Source organism: Tachyglossus aculeatus, chromosome 21 (assembly GCF_015852505.1).
Source record: "Tachyglossus aculeatus isolate mTacAcu1 chromosome 21, mTacAcu1.pri, whole genome shotgun sequence".
Classification (NCBI taxonomy): domain Eukaryota; kingdom Metazoa; phylum Chordata; class Mammalia; order Monotremata; family Tachyglossidae; genus Tachyglossus; species Tachyglossus aculeatus.
Window position 1 is genome coordinate 20,647,111 of NC_052086.1, and position 22,013 is coordinate 20,669,123.

Genomic DNA, 22,013 nt, shown 5'->3' on the forward strand with positions numbered 1-22,013 from the left:
GGCTGTGGAGGGCCAGGTTCGAGTCATCCACCTGCCAAGCGTGCATGGAGTGAGTGGGAGGTATTGTGGGCCAGCAGCCCATGATGTTGGGGCCTGGCAGCAAGCACCCTGGCTGCTCGAGCCTCCATCCAAGCTCAGCTTGGCTGGTGGGCAGGAGTGCTGCAAAGTGGCAGCTCACCAACTTCCACGTTCCCCAGCCAGGTCCTCCAGGTCTTTCCTCACTGCTTGCCCTTACACTCAATCAATCAATCAATCAATTAATTGTATTTATTGAGCACTTACTGTGTGCAGAGCACTGGACTAAGCGCTTGGGAAGTCCAAGTTGGCAGCATATAGAGACGGTCCCTACCCAAACTGTGGGCTCACAATCAATCAATCAATCAGTCGTATTTATTGAGCGCTTACTGTGTGCAGAGCACTGCACTAAGTGCTTGGGAAGTAGGGAAGTACAAGTTGGCAACATATAGAGACGGTCCCTACCCAACAGTGGGCTCACAGTCTAGAAGGGGGAGACAGAGAACAAAACCAAACATATTAACAAAATAAAATAGATATGTACAAGTAAAATAGAGTAATAAATATGTACAAACATATATACATATATACAGGTGCTGTGGGGAAGGGAAGGAGGTAAGGCGGGGGGGATGGAGAGCGGGAGGAGGGGGGCAGGAAGGAGGGGGCTCAGTGTGGGAAGGCCTCCTGGAGGAGATGAGCTCTCAGTAGGGCCTTGAAGGGAGGAAGAGAGCTAGCTTGGTGGATGGGCAGAGGGAGGGCATTCCAGGCACGGGGGATGACGTGGGCCGGGGGTCCATGGCGGGACAGGTGAGAACGAGGTATGGAGAGGAGATTAGCAGCAGAGGAGCGGAGGGTGCGGGCTGGGCTGGAGAAGGACAGAAGGGAGGTGAGGTAGGAGGGAGCGAGGGGATGGACAGCCTTGAAACCGAGGGTGAGGAGTTTCTGCCTGATGCGCGGATTGATTGGTAGCCACTGGAGATTTTTGAGGAGGGGAGTAACATGCCCAGAGCGTTTCTGGACAAAGACAATCCAGGCAGCGGCGTGAAGTATGGATTGAAGTGGGGAGAGACACGAGGATGGGAGATCGGTAAGTAGACTGATACAGTAGTCCAGACGTGATAGGATGAGAGCTTGAACGAGCAGGGTAGCGGTTTGGATGGAGAGGAAAGGGTGGATCTTGGCAATGTTGCGGAGCTGAGACCGGCAGGTTTTGGCACTCCCTCTGCCATAGCCCTTTCTCCTCCAAACCCTCATCCGGTGCTCCCTCTCCTGTCACGTGCCCTCCACCCAAGGCTAGGTCTCCCTCCCTGTTCCCTGCTTGCCTCATAGTCCTGTGACTCCTGTCCTTGTCTGGATGTGTCAGTTGGCAAAGATGTGTGTATATGTGTGTCTGTGGGTACTGCAGTGCTTCTCTGCACGTAGTAAGTGCTCAGTAAATACCATTCATTGATTGAGTGGATGGGTGCTGCATCTCTGTACTTCTATCTGTGTCACGCCGTACCTTCCTCTCACTTCTTTGCCCTCCCAGAGCTCTACACACATTAAGCGCTTAGTGCAGTGCTGTGCACACAGTAAGCGCTCAATAAATACGATTGAATGAATGAATGAATGACTTAAAAATGTCGTTAATTGATTATCCATACAGTTCCCAGCAGCAAGAAGAGGAACTGCGGGCGGCCTTGGCAGCACTGTCTAGGAAGCTTGAGTCCATCAGCGATGTAGAAGAGCTGACCACCCTGGTGAGTGGGCCCAGAGGGTACATGGTCCAGGAGACCGGGCTAGGTTGGAAGGGACCTATGGCACACCTTGTTGTAGCACACCGAGAAGCAGCGTGGCTCAGTGGAAAGAGCCCGGGCTTTGGAGTCAGAGGTCATGGGTTCAAATCCCGCCTCCACCAATTGTCAGCTGTGTGACTTTGGGCAAGTGACTTAATCAATCAATCAATCGTATTGAGCGCTTACTGTGTGCAGAGCACTGCACTAAGCGCTTGGGAAGTACAAGTTGGCAACATATAGAGACAGTCCCTACCCATCATCATCAATCGTATTTATTGAGCGCTTACTGTGTGCAGAGCACTGCACTAAGTGCTTGGGAAGTCCAAGTTGGCAACATATAAAGACAGTCCCTACCCAACAGTGGGCTCACAGTCTAAAAGGGGGAGACAGAGAACAAAACCAAACATACTAACAAAATAAAATAAATAGAATAGATATGAACAAGTAAAATAAATAAATAGAGTAATAAATATGTACAAACATATATACATATATATTAACTTCTTTGTGCCTCAGTTCCCTCATCTGTAAAAGGGGGATTAAGACTGTGAGCCCCCCAGGGGACAACCTGATCACCTTGTAACCTCCCCAGTGCGTGCTTAATAAATGCCATTTATTTATTTATTTATTCTACGTGTACATATCTATTCTATTTATTTTATTTTGTTAGTATGTTTGGTTTTGTTCTCTGTCTCCCGCTTTTAGACTGTGAGCCCACTGTTGGGTAGGGACTGTCTCTCTATGTTGCCAATTTGTACTTCCCAAGCGCTTAGTACAGTGCTCTGCACATAGTAAGCGCTCAATAAATACGATTGATGATGATGATGATGATGATGCCATTATTATTATTATTATTATTATTACCGTCTCTTGCAGCTACGAGGAGCCGGCGAATACGAGGAGCGGAAGCTGATCCGTGCTGCCATCCGCCGGGTGCGGGCTCAGGAAATTGAGGGTACAGCCCCCCACCTTTTCCCCACCCCCCTCCATCTTCCCTGGCTATGGGTTACGGGGCAAAACTCACCTCTGACCCACCTGTCTTTCCTTCCAGAGGCTACTTTGGCTGGGAGACTGTGCAGCAGTGGCAGCTGCCGAGGAGAGAGTGAAACAAGGGCAGCCCGAGGAACAGCTCGGGGAGGCCGTGAGCGTAAAGGCAGCAACTCAGAGGTCAGAGGAGCCCTACCTACCCAGGAGGGGTGTAATGCAATCCTGGTTGTGTTTATAGGGGGGTCTGTGTGTATTTCTGGGCAGGTGGGTGGCGGGTTGGGGGAACTGTGTGTGTGTGTGTAGCAGCATGACTCAGTGGAAAGAACCCAGGCTTTGGAGTCAGAAGTCATGGGTTCAAATCCCAGCTCCGCCACTTGCCAGCTGTGTGACTTTAGGTGAGTCACTTCACTTTTCTTTGCCTCAGTTCCCTCATCTGTGAGCCCCTCATGGGACAAAATGATCACCTTGTAACCTCCCCAGCGCTTAGAACAGTGCTTTGCACATAAGAAATGCCATTATTATTATTATTATTATTACTCCAAACAGACGTTGGGGTGGGCATCTAGTGTGGACTAAGGTGTTCAGGTGGGGGGTGCCCTGGGTTCATGGGCCAGGGTGGGGCTAGGTGTCTCAGCTGCTCTGTGTTGGTTTTTTGCATTTGCAAGTCAACAGCGTGGGGCTGATGGAGGAGAGGTCTTTGGACACAGCAGGTGCAGGAGAGTGAGATGGGGCCTGAAGTGGAAAGGCCCAGTTGATATCAATCAATCAGTGTATTTATTGGGCACTTCCTGTGTGCACAGCACTGTTCTCAGCACTTGGGAGAGTACAGTGCAACAGAGGTGGTTGACATTCTCCCCCCTCCCCCCCGCCCCTCCTCCTCTCCATCCCCCCCAACCTTACCTCCTTCCCCTCCCCACAGCACCTGTATATATGTTTGTACGTATTTATTACTCTATTTCATTTGTACACATTTATTCTATTTATTTTATTCTGTTAATATGTTTGGTTTTGTTCTCCGTCTCCCCCTTCTAGACTGTGAGCCCACTGTTGGGTAGGGACCGTCTCCAGATGTTGCCAACCCGTACTTCCCAAGCGCTTAGTCCAGTGCTCTGCACACAGTAAGCGCTCAATAAATACGATTGATTGATTGTTGGGTAGGGACCGTCTCTAGATGTTGCCAACTCATACTTCCCAAGCGCTTAATAAAGCGCTCAATAAAGCGCTCAATAATGACGATTGATTGATTGATTGATATAGCTATAATTCTATTTATGCTGTTGGTATTGACACCTGTCAGCTTGTTTTGTTTTTTGTTGTTTGTTTTTTGCCTGTTTCCCCCTTCTAGACTGTGAGCCCATTGTTGGGTAGGGACCGTCTCTCTATGTTGTCTATTTGTACTTCCCAAGCGCTTAGTCCAGTGCTCTGCACACAGTAAGCGCTCAATAAGTAGGATTGAATGAATGACACGTTCCATGCCCACAATGAGCGCCGTAAGGAATTGTGTCTGTTTTGTTGTACTCTCTCAAACGCCTAGGGGGTTGCTCTTTGCAAACCTAAGAAGAACTTGTTAAGGACTATTGATTGGTTGATAGGGCCACTGTCGTGGGAGTGTATGTAATAATAATAATAATGATAGCCTTTATTAAGCGCTTACTATGTGCAAAGCACTGTTCTAAGCGCTGGATGTAGTGTCCCAAGCTGCCAGTAGAGGCCACTATCATACTTAAAAGAGGTCTCTACCCTTAGCAACCTCTGCCTATTCGTTCATTCAATCGTATTTATTGAGCGCCTACTGTGTGCAAAGCACTGTACTAAGCGCTTGGGAAGTACAAATAGACAACATAGAGAGACGGTCCCTACCCAACAATGGGCTCACAGTCTAGAAGGGGGAAACAGGCAAAAAACAAACAACAGAAAACAAAACAAGCAGACAGGTGTCAATACCAACAGCATAAATAGAATTATAGCTATATCAATCAATCAATCAATTGTCTTTATTGAGCGCTTACTGTGTGCAGAGCACTGTACTAAGCGCTTGGGAAGTACAAGCCGGCGACATATAGAGACAGTCCCTACCCAACAGTGGGCTCACAGTCTAGAAGGGGGAGACAGAGAACAAGAGCAAACATACTAACAAAATAAAATAGAATAGATAGGTACAAGTAAAATAAATAAATGCACATCATTAATAAAATAGAGTAATAAATATGTACAGATATACACAAGGCTGTGGGGAGGAGGAGGGGGAAGGGAAGAGGGGGGATGGAGAGGGGAGGAGAAGAGGAAAACGGGGGGCCTGGTCTGGGAAGGCCTCCTGGAGGAGGTGAGCTCTCAGTAGGGCATACTGATACCTGTTTACTTGTTTTGATGTCTGTCTCCTCCCCCTCTAAACTGTTAGCCCATCGTGGGCAGGGATTGTCTCTCTTGCTGTACTGTACTTTCCAAGCACTTAGTATAGTGCTCTGCACACAGTAAGCGCTCAATAAGATTGATTGAATGAATGAACTAGTGAACCCAGGAACAGAAGGGACTTCAATCAATCAATCAATTGTATTTATTGAGCGCTTACTGTGTGCAGAGCACTGTACTAAGCGCTTGGGAAGTACAAGTTGGCAACGTATAGAGACAGTCCCTACCCAACAGTGGGCTCACAGTCTAAAAGGGGGAGACAGAGAACAAGAGCAAACATACTAACAAAATAAAATAGAATAGATAGGTACAAGTAAAATAAATAAATGCACATCATTAATAAAATAGAGTAATAAATATGTACAGATATACACAAGGCTGTGGGGAGGAGGAGGGGGAAGGGAAGAGGGGGGATGGAGAGGGGAGGAGAAGAGGAAAATGGGGGGGCCTGGTCTGGGAAGGCCTCCTGGAGGAGGTGAGCTCTCAGTAGGGCATACTGATACCTGTTTACTTGTTTTGATGTCTGTCTCCTCCCCCTCTAAACTGTTAGCCCATCGTGGGCAGGGATTGTCTCTCTTGCTGTACTGTACTTTCCAAGCACTTAGTATAGTGCTCTGCACACAGTAAGCGCTCAATAAGATTGATTGAATGAATGAACTAGTGAACCCAGGAACAGAAGGGACTTCAATCAATCAATCAATTGTATTTATTGAGCGCTTACTGTGTGCAGAGCACTGTACTAAGCGCTTGGGAAGTACAAGTTGGCAACGTATAGAGACAGTCCCTACCCAACAGTGGGCTCACAGTCTAAAAGGGGGAGACAGAGAACGAAACCAAACATACTAACAAAATAAAATAAAAAGAATAGATATGTACAAGTAAAATAAATAAATAAATAGAGTAATAAATATGTACAAACATATATACAGGTGCTGTGGGGAAAGGAAGGAGGTAAGATGGGGGGATGGAGAGGGGGACGAGGGGGGACTTCAGCTATTCCGCCACTCACTGGTAGTACCAACCTCACCCAGAAAGCAGCAGCTTACCTGGTCCAAAATTTGGAGAGACTGAAGAGCAAAAATTTTAACTAGGAGGCAGAGAAGACCAGATACTTCAACACTGGCTCAGAGAACCGGGTCTTCAATTTTTGCTTCCGTTTCCAGAAATACCCTACCTTACTGGGGAGAAAAGAGCCGGGAAGCAGAAAGCGCTGGCAAGTAGGCCTGGTTCCATCTGGCCTTACTCCTGGAGGTTGAGATGAATGTTTCAGCCCGTGTGTATGTTGAGAGACATGATAATAATGGAATGTATTCATGTCATAATGTGGTGTGATGATATGTGATACCTGTGGCGTTTCCTGGGCTCAATAATTTTACCTCCTGCTTGCTTCTTGGGTTATTCTCTCCTAGGGGGGTTGTGTTTCCTAGCTGTTAGCTGGGGTCTATGTATGAGAAGCAGCGTGGCTCAGTGGAAAAAGCCTGGGCTTTGGAGTCAGAGGTCATGGGTTCAAATCCTGCCTCCGCCACTTGTCAGCTGTGTGTGTGACTTTGGGCAAGTCACTTAACTTTTCTGTGCCTCAGTTCCCTCATCTGTAGAATGGGGGTGAAGACTGTGAGCCCCACGTGGGACAATCTGATCACCTTGTAACCTCCCCAGCGCTTAGAACAGTGCTTTGCACATAGCAAGCGCTTAATAAATGCCATTATTATTATTATTGGACATGGTCACTTTAATGAGGCTCTATGCCCACTCCATCTTGGGTCCACACACCCCTTTCCAGAGCCTCAGACAGAGATAGGATGAAGTTAAGAAGGGGATGATCCCATGTTCCCTGGGATGTGGGGAGTCTCTTCCCACATGGTGCTCCCAGGGACAGGACCTGGGACCCCATCTGCAGAGAAACTGGTGACCCGGGAACAAAGTCAGGAAAGGAGTCCAGAGGCTGCCAGCCTCCCTCTAGGCTAAGGATTCCTGGGGATGAACAGGCCCACTGGGAAGGGAGCCACATGGCTCCAGGGCCTCTAGCAGTTGGGAGATCCCTTTCTTCATTGAAAGTCATAGCTGTGAGGTGACTGCTGTCCCCCAGGGCCGAGATGGGTCATTTTGATTAGAAGGAGCTGGAGGGTTGAGGGAAATAACTACCCTCTCCCCCTCCCCACGCCCCCTCACCAAACCAGGTTGGGGAGGGAGAGGTGCTTGTCCTGCGTGTTCTGTTGGGAAAGGGGGGAATGAGGTGAACAACAAAAAGAGAGGCGAGCTGAGAGGGAAAGTGAGGCAGAGGGCCTGGGGATTTGGGCAGGCAGTTAGTCATAGAGCCAGGGCAAGGGGCAGCCCAGCCTGCAGCCACTGCAGGCCACAACACTTCCTGAGCCTTTACAAGTAATGCCCGCATTAACCCTTTCCAGGTTGGGCCCAGAGGTTGCCTTGTCAACTGAAGTGGAGCAACTGGTCCCAATCCTTTCTGAAGCTGGCCCTCCATAGTTCCTCACTTGATCTCCATCCCCGCTTATCCTTACTAGCAGAAGCCTGGGGGGCAGGGGGAATCGGGAACAACCCAACCCTGCAAAGTAGGAGGCGTTGTAGCTCTCGTTATCCGAGGGATGGCAGCTTGTGTGTTTGTGGGTGTGGGCACCCCCCCGTGTACAAGCTACAGGTGAGTGTGTGCGCTAGTTTAATGAGCAAGACTTTGTATGTGTGCGTTAATGTACTCCTTTGTGGATATTTGAGTGTATGCATTTACATCTCTAAGGATGGTGTGTGTTCAAGCGCTTAGTACAGTGCTCTGCACACAGTAAGCGCTCAATAAATACGATTGATTGATTGTGTGTGTATGTATCTCTGTCCTTGCACACACAAACATATCTGCTAGGAGAGGAGGCCCTACCGGTCTTTGTGTGTTTCCTCGTTAGCCACACCTGGACCCACTTTCCCTTCCGATTTGCATTGCCCTCTCCTGCCAGCAGCCTCCGTGGGCAATGGCATTGGCTCTCATTTGGCTGTAACAGAAGTGATCCTCGTGTGGGTCCCGGGAGGCTGGCGGTTCAGGAAAAAATGCGGAGGTGCTGGGAAGGGCTGGCCCGCCCAGACCTCACCACCGTCCCTCTCTTCTGGGTGCAGGAACGAGAAGAGCCAGTGGAGCAGGAGCAGATTGGGATCCGAGTCCAGGTCCAGGTCCAGATCCAGGAGCTGCACGGTGAACGGCAGGAGGAGGCGTCCTCTGGCCCACACTCCAATGGTAGGGCCTTTGGGGGAAGTAACTGAGGGGGAGGGACTGTGGACATGGGGCAAGGGGGAGAAGACTGGGGCGGCAAGGGGTGGGCTTGGGAGATGGGCGAGGGGGGAGGTGGGGTTTGGAGAACACGGGGACGACTTGGGCAGGAAATCAACACCTCTCTTTATTCCCCCAGATATGGCTTCTGGGACCCTCTTGATCCTGGACCCGCCCGGCCCCCAGCCCCCAAGCCTGCCCACCCCACCCTCTACACCTTCCTCCCCAGAGCCCCCCCAGAACCAAGATGGGGCAGGAAGTAGGGACTCAGTTCCTGATGAGGCGGAGGAGTTGACTGGCAAGAGGCCTAGCAGCCCCACGTGGAAAGAACCGCAGCCTCAGAGCTCCTTCAGAACGGACAGCCCCAGTGAGCAGGATGGGGAAGAGGAGGCCAGCCCTGCAGCAGCCTCCGGCAGCCTGGAGCCTATGGTGGGATTGAAGAAAGGGAGAAGAGACCCCAAGGACCCCCCACCCCAAAAGCCCAGCAATGCTGACCAAAGCAGGGAGGTAATCGGCATCTCACAGGGGCCCAGAGCGGGGAGACAGACTTTAGGAGCTCCAGGAGCTGTCCTTATCATCCTCTGAGGACTGACCCTAGACTGGAGTCCGCTCATCTAGGGATCTGTTCCACTCAGGTGATCAGTGTCCAGAGCTGGGTCGGCCTTGGCCCCATCCTGGTGGCATGGGTTTCCTCTCTGACTAATGTGCCTTAGTGGAAAGAGCATGGCCTTGGGAGTCAGAGGTTGTAGATTCTAATCCCGGCTCCGCCATTTGTCGCTGTGTGACCTTGGGCAAGCCGCTTAACTTCTCTGTGCCTGTTACCTCATCTGTAAAATGGGGATTAAGACTGAGCCCCACGTGAGGCAACCTGATTACCTTATATCTACCCCAGTGCGTAGAACAGTGTTTGGCACATAGTAAGCGCTTACCAAATACCATTAGTATTATTATTAGTATCATAAGAGCCCCAGAGATTGAAACTTGGGGGTGCTGGGAGCATTGCCACGGCTGTGGGGTAGACAGACTCCCTGCCCTCTTTTAATATGCTTGTTTTTTGAGCGTTCAAGTTTAGAACCATAATGCTCCCTTCTTTCGGTGGGATGCTGAGGACTTTGTTGTGCGGGGTGGGTTTCTCTTTCTCAGCTCCTTCCCGGACACAGAGATCAGGCGGCCGAGAAGACGGTGACAGTCCCAGAGAGGAGGAGAGCTGGTAAGGGCCTGCGGGCTACCCTGTGCTAGAGAAGCAGCTTGGCCTAGTGGGTAGAGCACGGGCATGGGAGTCCGAAGGTCATGTCGTTCTAATCCCTCCTCCTGCTGTGTGACCTTGGACAAGTCACCTCACTTCCGTGTGTCTCATTACCTCATCTGTAAAATGGGGCTCAAGACTGTGAGCCCCATGTGGGACAGGGACTGAGTCCAACCTGATGATCGTGTATCTACACCAGAGCTTAGTTCAGTTCTTGGCACATAGTAAGTGCTTAACAAATCCCGTAATTATTATTCTCTCTCTGGCCGTGGGAAGCTGCACTGTGCGGAGGTGAGGGAGGTGGTCGGTCAGGAGCAAGAAGCCCCTTCCAGGGGGGAATCCGGGGTCTTCCTGCTGGAATGTGCCTTTTGGCCCTCGGGCACCGGGACCACTGCCAGCCTGTTTGGATCAGGCCCTAGTTTGCCCCTAGAAGGATGGGTAGTTTGCAAACTTCTCCAGGTCTCAGGGCTGCATGGAAAACCAGAAAATCACCTGAGTAGCCTTGGGACTCTGACCTGGGGAAGCGGGAACGGACTGGACAACTTCAGATAGGGCCGACGTCGTGTCTTCTTTACCTTGGCCGCTGGAATATGGGGAATTCACAGTGCAGGTGACAGCCCTGGCTCCCAAGGGTGGAGAAGTCTGTGGCTCATCCCGGGAGGAGCGGGGGAGCGCCCGGGGAGACCCCAGGAGCAGCCGTGGGCTTCTTCCCACCCCTGATCCCTTGGGGAAGCAGCACCCTCGAGGGTCACCTCCCCCAGCTGAGATGCAAACCCGGGCCCGCCCACCGTGGCCCAGCACTGACCCCACCCAGCAGCTCATCCCTCACGGTGACACGGGGAGGGGAGTTGTTTACTCAGCACCGGTTCCCTTGGTCCTCCGCTGCCGGCCCACGGCAGGGCCATGAAAGGGAATCTGGCTTCTCAGCAGCCGGCAAACTGCAGCCTTTTACATTCTTTTCCCCAATAAGGCTGGGAGATTGGGATCAAGTTGTCTCCAGCCTCTGTCCTGGGCTCGCTGTCCCCGCCCCGGCCTGCCTGCCTGCCCCACTCCTGTTCGTCCTGGGCCGTGGGCAGGTGGGGGGTCGCTTTTCAGCGAGAGATTGCCCGGGCCCTTCTGAAAGCTCTGTGGGAACAAGAGTCCCAGAGAGGAAGGCTTGCCTTTGGGGCTGGCCCCTGCCCAGCCCTGCCAGGTTGCTCTCAAGGCCAAGGGGCCCCTACCCAGCCAACACTGGAGGGCAGCTCTCAAACCAGAGGAGGTGAAGGACATTTATGGTTTAGGTCTGGCTCCCTGAGGCGTGGGTTTGAGAATTAATTGACCGGGGAGTGCAGCAGTATGGTGGGAAGCTGAATTTCGGTTTGTCTTCATGGACACTAGCTCCCCTCCGTGGCCTTGTTCAAGAAGCTTGGCCTGCCTTTGCCCTCAGTTCTCCTTCCCTGGAGCCTTTGATTGGAAATGCCCTTTCTCTCCCACCTTCCCTCCCAGGCTGGGGGGAAGAGGTGTGGCTTCTGCCTGAATTTTTGATGAGGAAGAGCGTAGGGGTAGGTGGGGAGGCAGGGTAGTACAGTGAGCTCCCATGACCCAGCACAGAAACCGGGGTCCTAGCCTACTCCTCCAGGAGCTGAAGGTCCTGACTCTAAGGTCCTGTCCTGGTTGCTGGCAGGAAGGTGTTGGTGGGGGGGAAGGGAGGAAGGGAAATGGAGGCACAGTTTAGTAGGGGCAGGGAGGTGAGGCTACTCTGGGCATTTAAAATTAGTGGAAAGAGAGAATCAATCACCTCCTACCCCCTCCCCACATCTTGTCCATCTAATGAAGGAAGGGATAAGGAAAAGAGCAAGAAGATGTGATGTCTATGAAAACAGAAGTAATGGGAGATGGATGTGTATGTGGTTGGAGGAGGAATGGAAGTGTGGGGGGAGAGAGACAGTGTGTGTGTGTGTGTGCGTGTGTGTGATAGATATTTATATAAGTGGAGAGCATGTAGTGGGAAGCAGTGTGGCCCTGAGGGGGTTATTGTGAAGAGTAGCAGGTTGTGGGTATGCGCATGAAAAGAGAGTGGATTTGTAAGGAGATTATGGGAGTGTATCTGATAAGTGTTTGTATGAGGGGAGAGTGTGTACAGAAGTGTTTGAAAGGAAAGACGTGTAAGGCGAGAGAGGAGTGTGCTAGAGGGGAAGAAATATGAGGGGGAACGTGGATGTCAGCACTGTTTGTACAATGAAAGAAGTATGTGATGGGTTGGGTGAGCTGGGAAAAGGGAAGTGTATGAGGAGTACATGGAGATGTGAGAGGAGAAGAGGTGGGTTTCTGTGTGAGGGAGAGAATGGAGGGTGCATGTGGGTGTCAGAAGCAAGAAGGCCATTTAGAGGAAAGGGGCGTGTTGGAGGAGGAGATTTAGAGGGGAGAAGCAGGATTGTGTGAAGGAAAATCTAAGTGACCAGAAGCGTCCATATGATAAACGGCATGTGTATGTGGGGAAGTGGGGAGGGGTGTTAGTGAGGACCAGGTGGGCAAGAAAAATTTAATTTCCCCTGTCCCTTTCCATACTTTTGGCACCCCCGCTCTCAGTTGGATAGATTTCCCAAGGACACTTGGGAAACTCTTCCCTCAGTCCTAGCCACCTCACCACCGTTCCCCTCACTTGCACTTATCCTTGGGCCATAATCTTTAGGGCCTTGAGACTCTTTCCAGGCAGCAAAAAATCTCTGCTTGGAAAGGATGGGAGAGTGGGAAGACGGGAAGGCAGCAAGGGAAAAGGCAGGATTGTGTGAAGGGGAAGCCAAGGTAAATGGAGAGACGGCGGCCTGGTGCAACATGAGAGTCGAGTTGCCCCCCAGGCTCTTTTGCTGTCCTGTGGGCTTCTGGCTGCTCTCGGCCGTTGTAACCAAGGGCTGCTCTCTGCTCTGCTCTGCTCTGCTCTGCTCTGCTTTCCTCCCTGCATGTGGCTCTGCTGCCCCCTGCCTCGGCTTCTCACACTCTGGCTGGCTGCTGGCAGAGCCCCTTCGTGACATCCCGAGCCCGACCAGGCCCCTAAGCCATCGCTTCTGTGAACGTTCCTTGTCACTGCGCACCCCACGCACGACTCAAGCTACAGGTAGTGTCCCCAGCGTTCACTCTTCCCCTATACCTTAAGCCCCTCTCTGGACGCGGCCCCATCTTGGCCCTGGCCTCTAGCCCATTCCAGTGACAGTGTGCTCACCTTCCCCCCACTCCACCCCTGCCACCACCACCCCACCTCCTCCTCCTCCTCAGAGCTCCTCACCCCTTTGTCTGACCATCAGCTTGGTGCTGTTGCTCCTCTGGTTCGTTCCCCTCTGGTCTCTGGTGTCAGCTGGGTCTCTCCACACGGCAGAGGCCGCCCAGGGAGAGGGGCAGCCGATGGCTCCATCATCCAGCTGGCAGGAGGTCCCAGGAAGAGGAAAGAGGAGAGGCACGTGGGCAGAACAGGTTCCCAAGCTCTGGCTACTTGCAATTGCTGCTGCCATTCAGCGGCAGAGAGTTCAGCCTCCCCCCTGTGCTCTCCAGGGGTCCATCCTGGACCCAGACCTCTGCTGCTTCTGGTGGCCTCTGTCCGGGAGCCCTGTGAAGGAGTGGCCAGAGGGCCAGGAACCTGATCAGTTTGTCCTGGGGCCCTGTGAGGTTTGTACCCCTTGGGTCCTACGGTGGGGTCGGGGATGCCCCTAACCTTGGCCCCTCTGTCTCCTTTCCAGAGCCCCCGGGGGCAGGCCCAGCTGGCCCTTCCCCCTTCCAGAGGGCCAACTCTGTCCGCGACCGGGCCCGCAAATTCACCTCGGAGGCGCCCACCCCGCCTCCCCCAGGCCCTGGACAACGTGGCTTCAGCACCCCCCGAGGTCCCCGCATCCTGCAGCAGCGGTTCCTCACCCCTGGCTCTGCGGAATGGACTCAGGGTGGGGGCCGGGGGACCCTGAGCTCACTCCGGAGCAAACCGGAGGGTGGTGCCCACCCAGCTCGGGCGGCCGAGCCCCCGGGCAGCGCACAAGGCGGACTCACGGGCGGTACGCGGGGCCGGCCCTCCCCGCGGGGGGAGCCGGGGACGCCGGGGTCCGCCCCCTTGTCCCGGGGCACCGGCGGCAGCAGAAGCAGGAGTGGGAGCAGCTCCTCCAGGCAGGGAGAGAGTGGCTTTGCCAGCACGGGGGCTGAGGAATCGGGCTGCCCTAAAGAGGAGGCCTCCGTGGGGCGGAGCCTGCTGACGTCCCAGGGAAGGCCCCTTGAAAACGGAGAGAGGGGCCCCTGTCCCAGCTCAGAAGAGCCCAGCTCCCTGCCCAGCACTGCCGAGTCCAGCCAGGGGAGCAGTGCTAGGGAGCCCTATGCTGGGGCCACCGAGAGCAACATGAAGACAACTTTTACCATCGAGATCAAGGACGGCCGCAGCCATCCAATTAGCAGCCGCGTGGTGGGCCCCGCAGGCAACCAGCGGGCAGGTGGGTGCCCATTCTCTGCTGGGCGGGGGCACCGCTGGGACCAGAGAGGTCCTGGGCAGCGGCAGGGGCGGCATCAGCAAGAGCAACGAAGGTGGAGATGGCCTTGCTGCCCAGCTCTGACAGTGGGGTGTTCCGTGCGAGGAGGATGGTCTCCTGGGGTAACCTGCTCTGCTCCGGCTGGATCTTGACCCTGGAATTTGAAACATGGAAATGAGAGGGCCAATCACCCACGTCACCCCCTCCCCTGCCTCCCCATGGCCCCTGGCCTGCCATGGCCTTGGGCCCAGCTTGGCCCCCAGGGTGGGTTAGGCTCAGGCCAGGGTCAGGGCTGGCAGGGGACAGAGACCTTGGATTGGGCCTTTGCAGACAGAGTCCTAGGGGGTCACAGACTCCCCGAGCCCCCTGGGGCTGAACCCGTGTTTCTCCGCAGAGTTAACACTGGGCCTGAGAGGTGGCCCCATCCACTTCACCACCACCACCACCAGCAGCAGCAGCAGCAGCAGCAGTAGCAGGAGCCTTGGGCCCACCAGCCATACCGCCAGCCCTGTCAGCCTTGGCCACGCCAGTGGTACCTCGGGCACCCGCACCCACATCAGCAGCATTAACAATGTCACCCACGTTAGCCGAATGGGTGAGGTTAACAAGGTAAGTGCCCTCCAGCTCTGGAGTCTCCTCTCCTTTTATCCCAGCCCTTCCTCTCTGCCTTGCTCTCCCAACTCCCCAGTTTTTCCTTCCTTCTGTCTCATCCATCCCACTCTACTCACCTCTTCTATTCTCTAGACTTCTGACAGCTCCCCTCTTCCCCTCATTCACTCCATCGGTCCCAGGCCTCTCCTCTGATCTCCCTCCCTCCCCACTCCATCCAGGATCAGGACTCAAGAAGGGTTAAACTCATCCTCTTTAATACCTGGGCTCCTGGGCTGATAAGGGGATTAGTTTGGATCACATGGTTGGGTTCAGGGGGGAATCTGGAGAGGAGGGGGACAGATCCAGGTCTCCAGTGGCAGGCCAGGTGCCCAGTGCACCCCTGAGCACTACTTGGGGCCCCACCCTAGGAGCCTCCGCTGCGGCGAGCTTCAGGTGAGGTTCAGGTGAGGCTCAGGTGAGGTTGGGGGGCTCCTGCAGCGTCTTCTTCTGGCCCAGCTGGTGCCTTCGGGAATCAGATCTGCTCGCTTCCTCCATTATTCACAAGCTCAGGATGGGCTCCTCTGGAGTTCTCCCAAGCTGCAGGGCCAGGGATCCGAGGCAATTTGGCCCCAGGGAACAGCACCCCAGGAGCTCAAGTAACGGCTCCCTGCATGGGACTTTTCACTCTGGAGGGGCCGCCTGCTCCATCCGGCCTATTCTTGGGAGCTGGGGCTTTTCCCTGCATCTGACAGAATGGGGGTGCCCCTGGACCCAAGGAAGGGATCTTGTTCCCTTTCACCGACAGCTTTGGCAATTTCCTTTACTACACTGCCGGAGCGGCCCTTGGGAGGAAGTGGTGGCCTTTTGGCTCGGGAGGGGTCACTGATCTGGCTCAGTAAGGGGTAACTTGCTCTGCCAGGGAGGGGCTGCTGACCCAGCCTGGGAGGGGCCAGAGGAGAGGAAGGGAGCAGAGGAATCAGGGAGGGCCAGGCAGGGGCAGGATAGGATCGGGATGGGTGGCTCTCTGAGGACAGGGGTCGAAATAGCTGATGAAACCCCTCCCTTCCACGTGACTGGCCCCCTATGGCTGCGTCGGCCTGGGGAGCTGGGCCCTCATTCCCTGGATGAGGGGCGTTGAGCCGCCGGGCCGTCTCTCTTTCAGAGCCTCCACCCCAGACAGGCTCTTCTGTGGCAGGCCTGGCAGGTGGCCCGTCACCCTGGGAGCAGGCAGGGGCTGTGCTAACACCTCAGTCTCCTGGCAGCCCAGCTGGAGGAGGGCTCCCCCCCTCCAACCCCGCCTGCCTCCCTCTCTCCCTCCCTCCCTCCCGAGACAAGAATAGGTTTCTATTTGGAAACAAAAGCCTGGAGTGGATTAGGAGTTGGGGGCCGGGCCCAGCTGCCCTTGCCCTGCGCCCTCCGCCAGCAGCCCCAGCCCCGAGCCTTTGGAGACAGAGACGGGCGGAGATGCCGGGGGTACCGGGTTCTGGTCCGGAGGGCCTGGGCTCCGAAAGGGCCGGAGAGGTGCTGGCCCTGGCCCTGGAGGAGAGGCTGAGCCGAGTGCTGGGGGAGCTGCGGCAGGAGGTGGAGGGCAGCCGGGTGGCGGTGGAGCGCCAGGCCGAGGAGGCGAGGCGGGCCATAGAGCCCGTAGCCCGGGCAGTGCGAGACCTACAGGACGAGACGGCTACCCTGCGCCGGCAGCTGGAACGCCTGAGCCGCCAGCTGGAGTCCTTGAGTCTCTGGCTGGAGCAGTCCGACCCCAGCTCCCTCCTGCTCGCGGCCGAGGATCCCAATGCCCTCTTCCAGGGAGTTGCAGGTGGGGAGGAGGAGCAGGAGGAGCAGGAGGCTGGCATGGCCCAGGTCCTCGAGCCAGCCCTGGTGGCCCACCCGCCCACCTTCAGCACCCGCCGCCAATCCTCCCTCTACCTGTCCCGCAGCAACAGCCTCGTAAGTCGCGGCTCAGGGTGGGGCCGATGGGGCCAACCAGGCCGGGGTCAGGGGTGGCTGGCAAGAGCTGGGTGCTTCCTTCCCGGCGACAGAAAATAGAGTCGGGGGCGGTTGTGAGCTCTGGTCCAGGGGAGCTCCGATGTTGAGAGTTTAGGGCTAGAATTTGAAGGTCGAGGCTCAGACCGTGGGAGCTCAGGTTTGAGGGTTTGCTACTTCTCCCCACGAAATCAGGGTAAAGCCTCAAGGGGAGGTGTTGCCTCCAGCTGCCTCTGCTTCTGTCTCTGTCTGTCAGGACTTCTTCCAGCTGCTTGCATATCCCAACTGTGGCTCCTCCGTCAGACTGGGGGCTGGAGGGAAGGCAAGTGCACGTGTTGGGGCAGGAGGTCCCGACCTCAAGCCCAGTGATCTCCCTGCCCCAAGCGCTGGCCCAGGGCCATGTCTGTCCTGAAGGAGGGGAAAGGGGCTGCCGTGACAGCTGCTGCAGGTCTTCTTACCCTGGCAGGAGGCCCAGACAAGAAATAGAAGGAACTGGGTGGGAAAGGGGGCTGGGCTAGAATAAGGCAGGGCTCCTCCCCACCCGCCCCCCAAGGTTGCAGGAATGGCGCGGGGGACAGAGTCTTTGAAGGAAGAAGCGTGGAAGCCTTGGGATGACTATTGTCCCTTTTCTGCAAAAAAAATCTGCCAAAAGAATCTTAGAGAGTCTATAAGAATAAGAATGGCTGTGGTGTTGGTTAAGTGCTAACTCTGGGCCAAACACTCTGCTAAACACTGGAGTAGATATAATCTGGTTTAGACACAGTCCCTGACCTATGTGAGGCACACAGTCTAAGGGAGAGGGAGGACAGGTATTTCATTCTCATTTTATAGATGAGGAAAAGAGGCACAGGAAAATCAAGTGGTTTGTCCAAGGTCACCCAGCAGGCAAGTGGCAGAGTGGGGTTTAGAACCCAGATCTCCTGACTCCCAGACTTATGCTTTTCCCAGCAGGCTTCCCTGCTTCTCTACAAACTCATGGCTTTGTTTCCCTGTCCCCCCCAGGCCGCAGGATTAAAATCTGGAGCTGTGGGCAGTAGAGCAGGGGTCCTGGGGAAATACGGTCGTCACTCAGTCGTAGAGGCCCAAGTGTTCAGGACGGGCCCCTTCTCTTGGCCAGGGTGGGTCAGGAGGAGGTGAAAGTGGAATAAGTGGACTGCTTTATGCACAGGGGTCAGGGATCTTTGCCAGTAGAAGAGGGCGCACTCCCTGCCCAAGGCCCTGCATGCTGGCAGCTTGCCTGCTCCCGGGTGGGCTTTGCAACCTCAGGTGGAGAGGCTGTGGGGGTGTTGGCAGGGGGTTGGCACATTGCCCAGGCTGGGGTCCTGCCAGGAGCCTCAGAGACAGCCCTTGCCACCCCACTCCCCACCCGGCCTCTGGCAGCCCCCGGACACCCCGGCCCCCAGATCAGGAATCCTCTGGCTGGGGAGGAAAGCAGGGAGGGAATTTAGCAGTCTCCCCAACAAGCCTTGTCCCACAACACATCTAGAGGGCAGCGGCCTAGGCAGAGCAGCTCTTCGGGTCTGGTGGTGCCAAGAAGTTTGTAACCAGCGGGGCTGGGATTAGGAAACATCAGCTGAGAGTAGCTGCACCTCCAGCTCAGGCCGGCCAAGCTTCTCAGACCCTGAGGATGCATGAACCCGCAGCTGGCTGCTGGCTTCCTTCACAGGGCTGTGGCATCCCTGGATCTGGGCTCAGGAAGGCAATCGGGCGGAATCCCATCACTGAGTTTATGAGTAAGGGAGAGCGCTGGTTTTCCACAGGCATCATACAACCTGGGCAGGGCCGGGCAGGGGGCTGTAGCAGTGGAGTCTGGGCCACCGGGTGGACAGAGTTTAGTGCCACCTGGCAAAGAAGCGCCCTCCCTGTCCTAGCACACACCCTTTTTCTCCACCCCACTGCCTTCTCCCTCAAAAATCTCCAGTGGCTACCAATCAACCCATGCATCAGGCAGAAACTCCTCACCCTGGGCTTCAAGGCTGTCCATCACCTCGCCCCCTCCTATCTCACCTCCCTTCTCTCCTTCTACAGCCCAGCCCGCACCCTCCGCTCCTCTGCTGCTAATCTCCTCACCGTGCCTCATTCTTGCCTGTCCCGCCGTCAACCCCCTGTCCTGGAATGCCCTCCCTCCCCACGTCCACCAAGCTAGCTCTCTTCCTCCCTTCAAGGCCCTACTGAGAGCTCACCTCCTCCAGGAGGCCTTCCCAGACTGAGCCCCCTCCTTCCTCTCTCCCTCCTCCCCCTCTCCATCCTCCCAGCCTTACCTCCTTCCCTTCCCCGCAGCACCTGTATATATGTTTGTACGTATTTATTACTCTACTTGTACATATTCTACTTATTTTATTTTGTTAATGTTTTGTTTTGTTCTCTGTCTCCCCCTTCTAGACTGTGAGCCCGCTGTTGGGTAGGGACCGTCTCTATATGTTGCCAACTTGTACTTCCCAAGCGCTTAGTACAGTGCTCTGCACACAGTAAGCACTCAATAAATACGATTGATTGAATGAATGAATGAATGAATGAATGAAAGATACTGGGAGTTAAATGAACGGGTGAGTGGGCAAGAAATGTGGGTTAGTGGCACTGCCTGTAGATCACAGGCCTAGGAGTCAGAAGGACCTGAGTTCTAATCCGGGCTCTGCCACTTGTCCGTTGTGTGACCTTGGGCAAGTCACTTAAGTCCTCTTTTGCCTCAGTTACCAGAACTGTAAAATGGGGATTGAGACTGTGAGTCCAGGTGGAACAGGGACTCTGTCCAACCTGATTAGCCTGTATCAACCCCAGCACTTAGTACAGTGCCTGCCATATAGTAAGCGCGTAACAAATACCATAAAAAAAAGTAGTGTCTGCGGAGCGATGCCACTATTGATATACTAGGGGCCTGGATTTGATTTGGGACCAACCCGTTGGCAGCCAAATGTGCTCTGGAATTGTTGCCCTTTTAGTGCTGAGGGGTCGTGCTGTTGCCCTCCCACTGTCCGGCGGGTCCCTCTGACCAACCGTCAGCAATGCTCCCGTCACTGTGGAGGGAATTACCTTTTTGTACGCTCCCCAGCAGCAGCACATATCAACGGCTCCTGAGCCCTGCAGCATTTCCTACCCCTTGGTGAGGGCCATCCTCACGCTATCCGGCTGCCAAGGTTAACAAGCCGCCCGGCTCCTGTGCCCCAGCAGCCCTGATGGGGGTCAGCTCTTGTGGCTTGCAGGAGTCAGTTCTTGAGACCCTTGTAAATAGCTTTTCCCCTCTCCCACCAGCAGACTTCTTTCAAACAGGGGTCGTTCCCATCTGTCTAGTTGGATTAATGCGGACCTTAAAGTCGGTGGTCCGGCTCTGGGCCGATAAGTGGTGAGAGGAGATGCTAAGGGCCTGTTACCCTCCCCGTCCCGTGGCCGGTACCAGCTCATACTTCCCCTGCCCACAGATGGACCCAGAGCTGGAAGAACCGCCCGCTGTGGAGGAAACGGAGGTAGCCAACGGCACGGAGAAAGGCCGGCCAGCAAAGGAACCAGACAAGCTGAGCCCCAAGGAGCTGAATGCCATTGAGGATGAAAGCATTCTTGATAAGATGGTATGTGGGGGCTCAGAGGGCAGGGTGGGGCTCTGGCTGAGGGCCGGTTGGACACCCGAGGGCACAGGGAGCCTAGTGGAGCTCAGTCTGGCTCCAGTCACTGGGGCCATCAGATCTCCCAGAGTTGCTAGGGAGAGTCCAGCCGCAGTTCTGGCTCAGGAGGGCAGAGCAGAGGGGCAGAGCTAGTGCGGCAGTGACCCTGACACCCCCTGGGCTGTCCCTGCAGCTGGACCAGACCACAGACTTTGAGGAGCGGCGACTGATCCGGGCGGCGCTGCGGGAGCTGCGGCAGAAGAAAAGAGGTACTCTCGAGCATCCCAGGCATGGGAGAGCTGCTACAGGCTGAAGGCAGCAGAGGCTGCCATAGCCGAGGGAACAGGAGCAGCTTTGGGGTGACCCCACTCCCACTCCACGACTACCGGGCTCCCTGCCCCCCAGCCCTCCTACCTCCCTTCCCCTGCACCTTCTCCCTCCCTGCCAACCCCAGCAGTTTGGTTTTGTCGGCTCCCTCGTCCCTGCTGCCCCTTTACCATTTTGGCTGCTCCTGAGTGGAGCTATGTCTCATTTGCTGGGCCCAGCCCCTCGTGATCCGACCCTCCCCTAATCCTGTCTGTCTATATGTGCTTGTGTTTGTTGGGGGGTGTGCGTGTGTTTGCGCATGCCGTGGGTGTGTGCTGGGCGTACGGCACTTCCAGACCAGCGGGACAAAGAGAGGGAGCAGCGACTGCAGGAGGTGAAGCACCGGTCGGGTGAGGGGCGGGGCAGCCATGCCACCGAGACCACCACCCGGCAGAGCCACAAGTCAGCTGACGGCTCAGCTGTCAGCACGATAACCAAGACCGAGCGGCTCATCCACTCCAGTAAGGGCTACTGAGAGCCGTTGTGGGGAGAAGGGGCCGGGGGGAAGGGTACCCCCTGAAATGGCCAGACAAGCCCCTTGATGGAGAGGGGCGTGAAGGGAATGACTTCTCTGGAGATGAGACAGCGGCCCTGCGTTCCCCCCTTCCCGTATTGAAAAGTTCCTGGTAGGCTTAGGAGATCTTGCTAGGGTTTGCTGGGGGATCAGGACTCCTGGATTCACTATTCCTGCACCATTGCTGGCTGATCTTAGGGAAATCTCATCCCTCTTGGTGCCTCAGTTTCTCCAGATGTAAAGCCCACTGAAGGCTGGGGAAGGGGAGACTTCGCTAATCTACCCTTTGAGGCCTCTACCTCCCAAAGGTACAAAGCATTTAGTCCAGTGCTTTGCACACAGTAAGTGCTAAATAAATGCCATTGATCGATAGACTTTGAGCCCCATGTGGGACAGGAACTGTGTCCAATATGATGATCTTGTGCTTAATACAGTGCTTGGGCCATAGTAAGCACTTAGCAAGCACCATTAAAAAAATTCAGGGACAATTTTGGGGTTAGGGATGCAGAGCAGAAGGGAGTGTGGATCTAGAAGGAAAAGCATAGCACCAAAGTCTTGCTTTCTACGTGGAGCTACCTAGAAAGGTGGTGGAGGACCCATTTTTGTTAAGCAGTTAAAGGAGGAGGTTGTGAGAGGTGAGCCCGCTTAAGAGGATACCCCACAGTCGTGATGTGTTGGTTGCTAGTTGGCTCCACACCTCAGAGGGGTGAGGGCGAGAACCTGGAGGAAGAGGGAGTCGGGGGAGCGGGGGGGGTCCCTGCCCTAACTTCTTGGCTGACACCGTTTGC

At 54.9% G+C, this 22,013-nt stretch overlaps 1 protein-coding gene across 4 annotated transcripts in view; it reads left to right on the top strand.

Moving 5' to 3' along the window:
• The window catches only part of SMTN (smoothelin), a 58,558-nt gene that overhangs the window by 25,345 nt on the left and 11,200 nt on the right, over positions 1-22,013 (top strand). For 2 of the 4 annotated variants that reach the window (XM_038762411.1, XM_038762413.1), the window contains exons 4-15: positions 1,661-1,754; positions 2,667-2,745; positions 2,842-2,957; positions 8,304-8,421; positions 8,594-8,961; positions 9,598-9,664; positions 12,696-12,794; positions 13,411-14,142; positions 14,573-14,787; positions 20,166-20,312; positions 20,539-20,614; positions 21,008-21,172. In XM_038762411.1, coding sequence (XP_038618339.1) covers positions 1,661-1,754; positions 2,667-2,745; positions 2,842-2,957; positions 8,304-8,421; positions 8,594-8,961; positions 9,598-9,664; positions 12,696-12,794; positions 13,411-14,142; positions 14,573-14,787; positions 20,166-20,312; positions 20,539-20,614; positions 21,008-21,172 — 2,276 coding nt within the window. The remainder of the gene's footprint in view (positions 1-1,660; positions 1,755-2,666; positions 2,746-2,841; positions 2,958-8,303; positions 8,422-8,593; positions 8,962-9,597; positions 9,665-12,695; positions 12,795-13,410; positions 14,143-14,572; positions 14,788-20,165; positions 20,313-20,538; positions 20,615-21,007; positions 21,173-22,013) is intronic. The other 2 variants (XM_038762415.1, XM_038762414.1) reach the window with 2 other exon arrangements.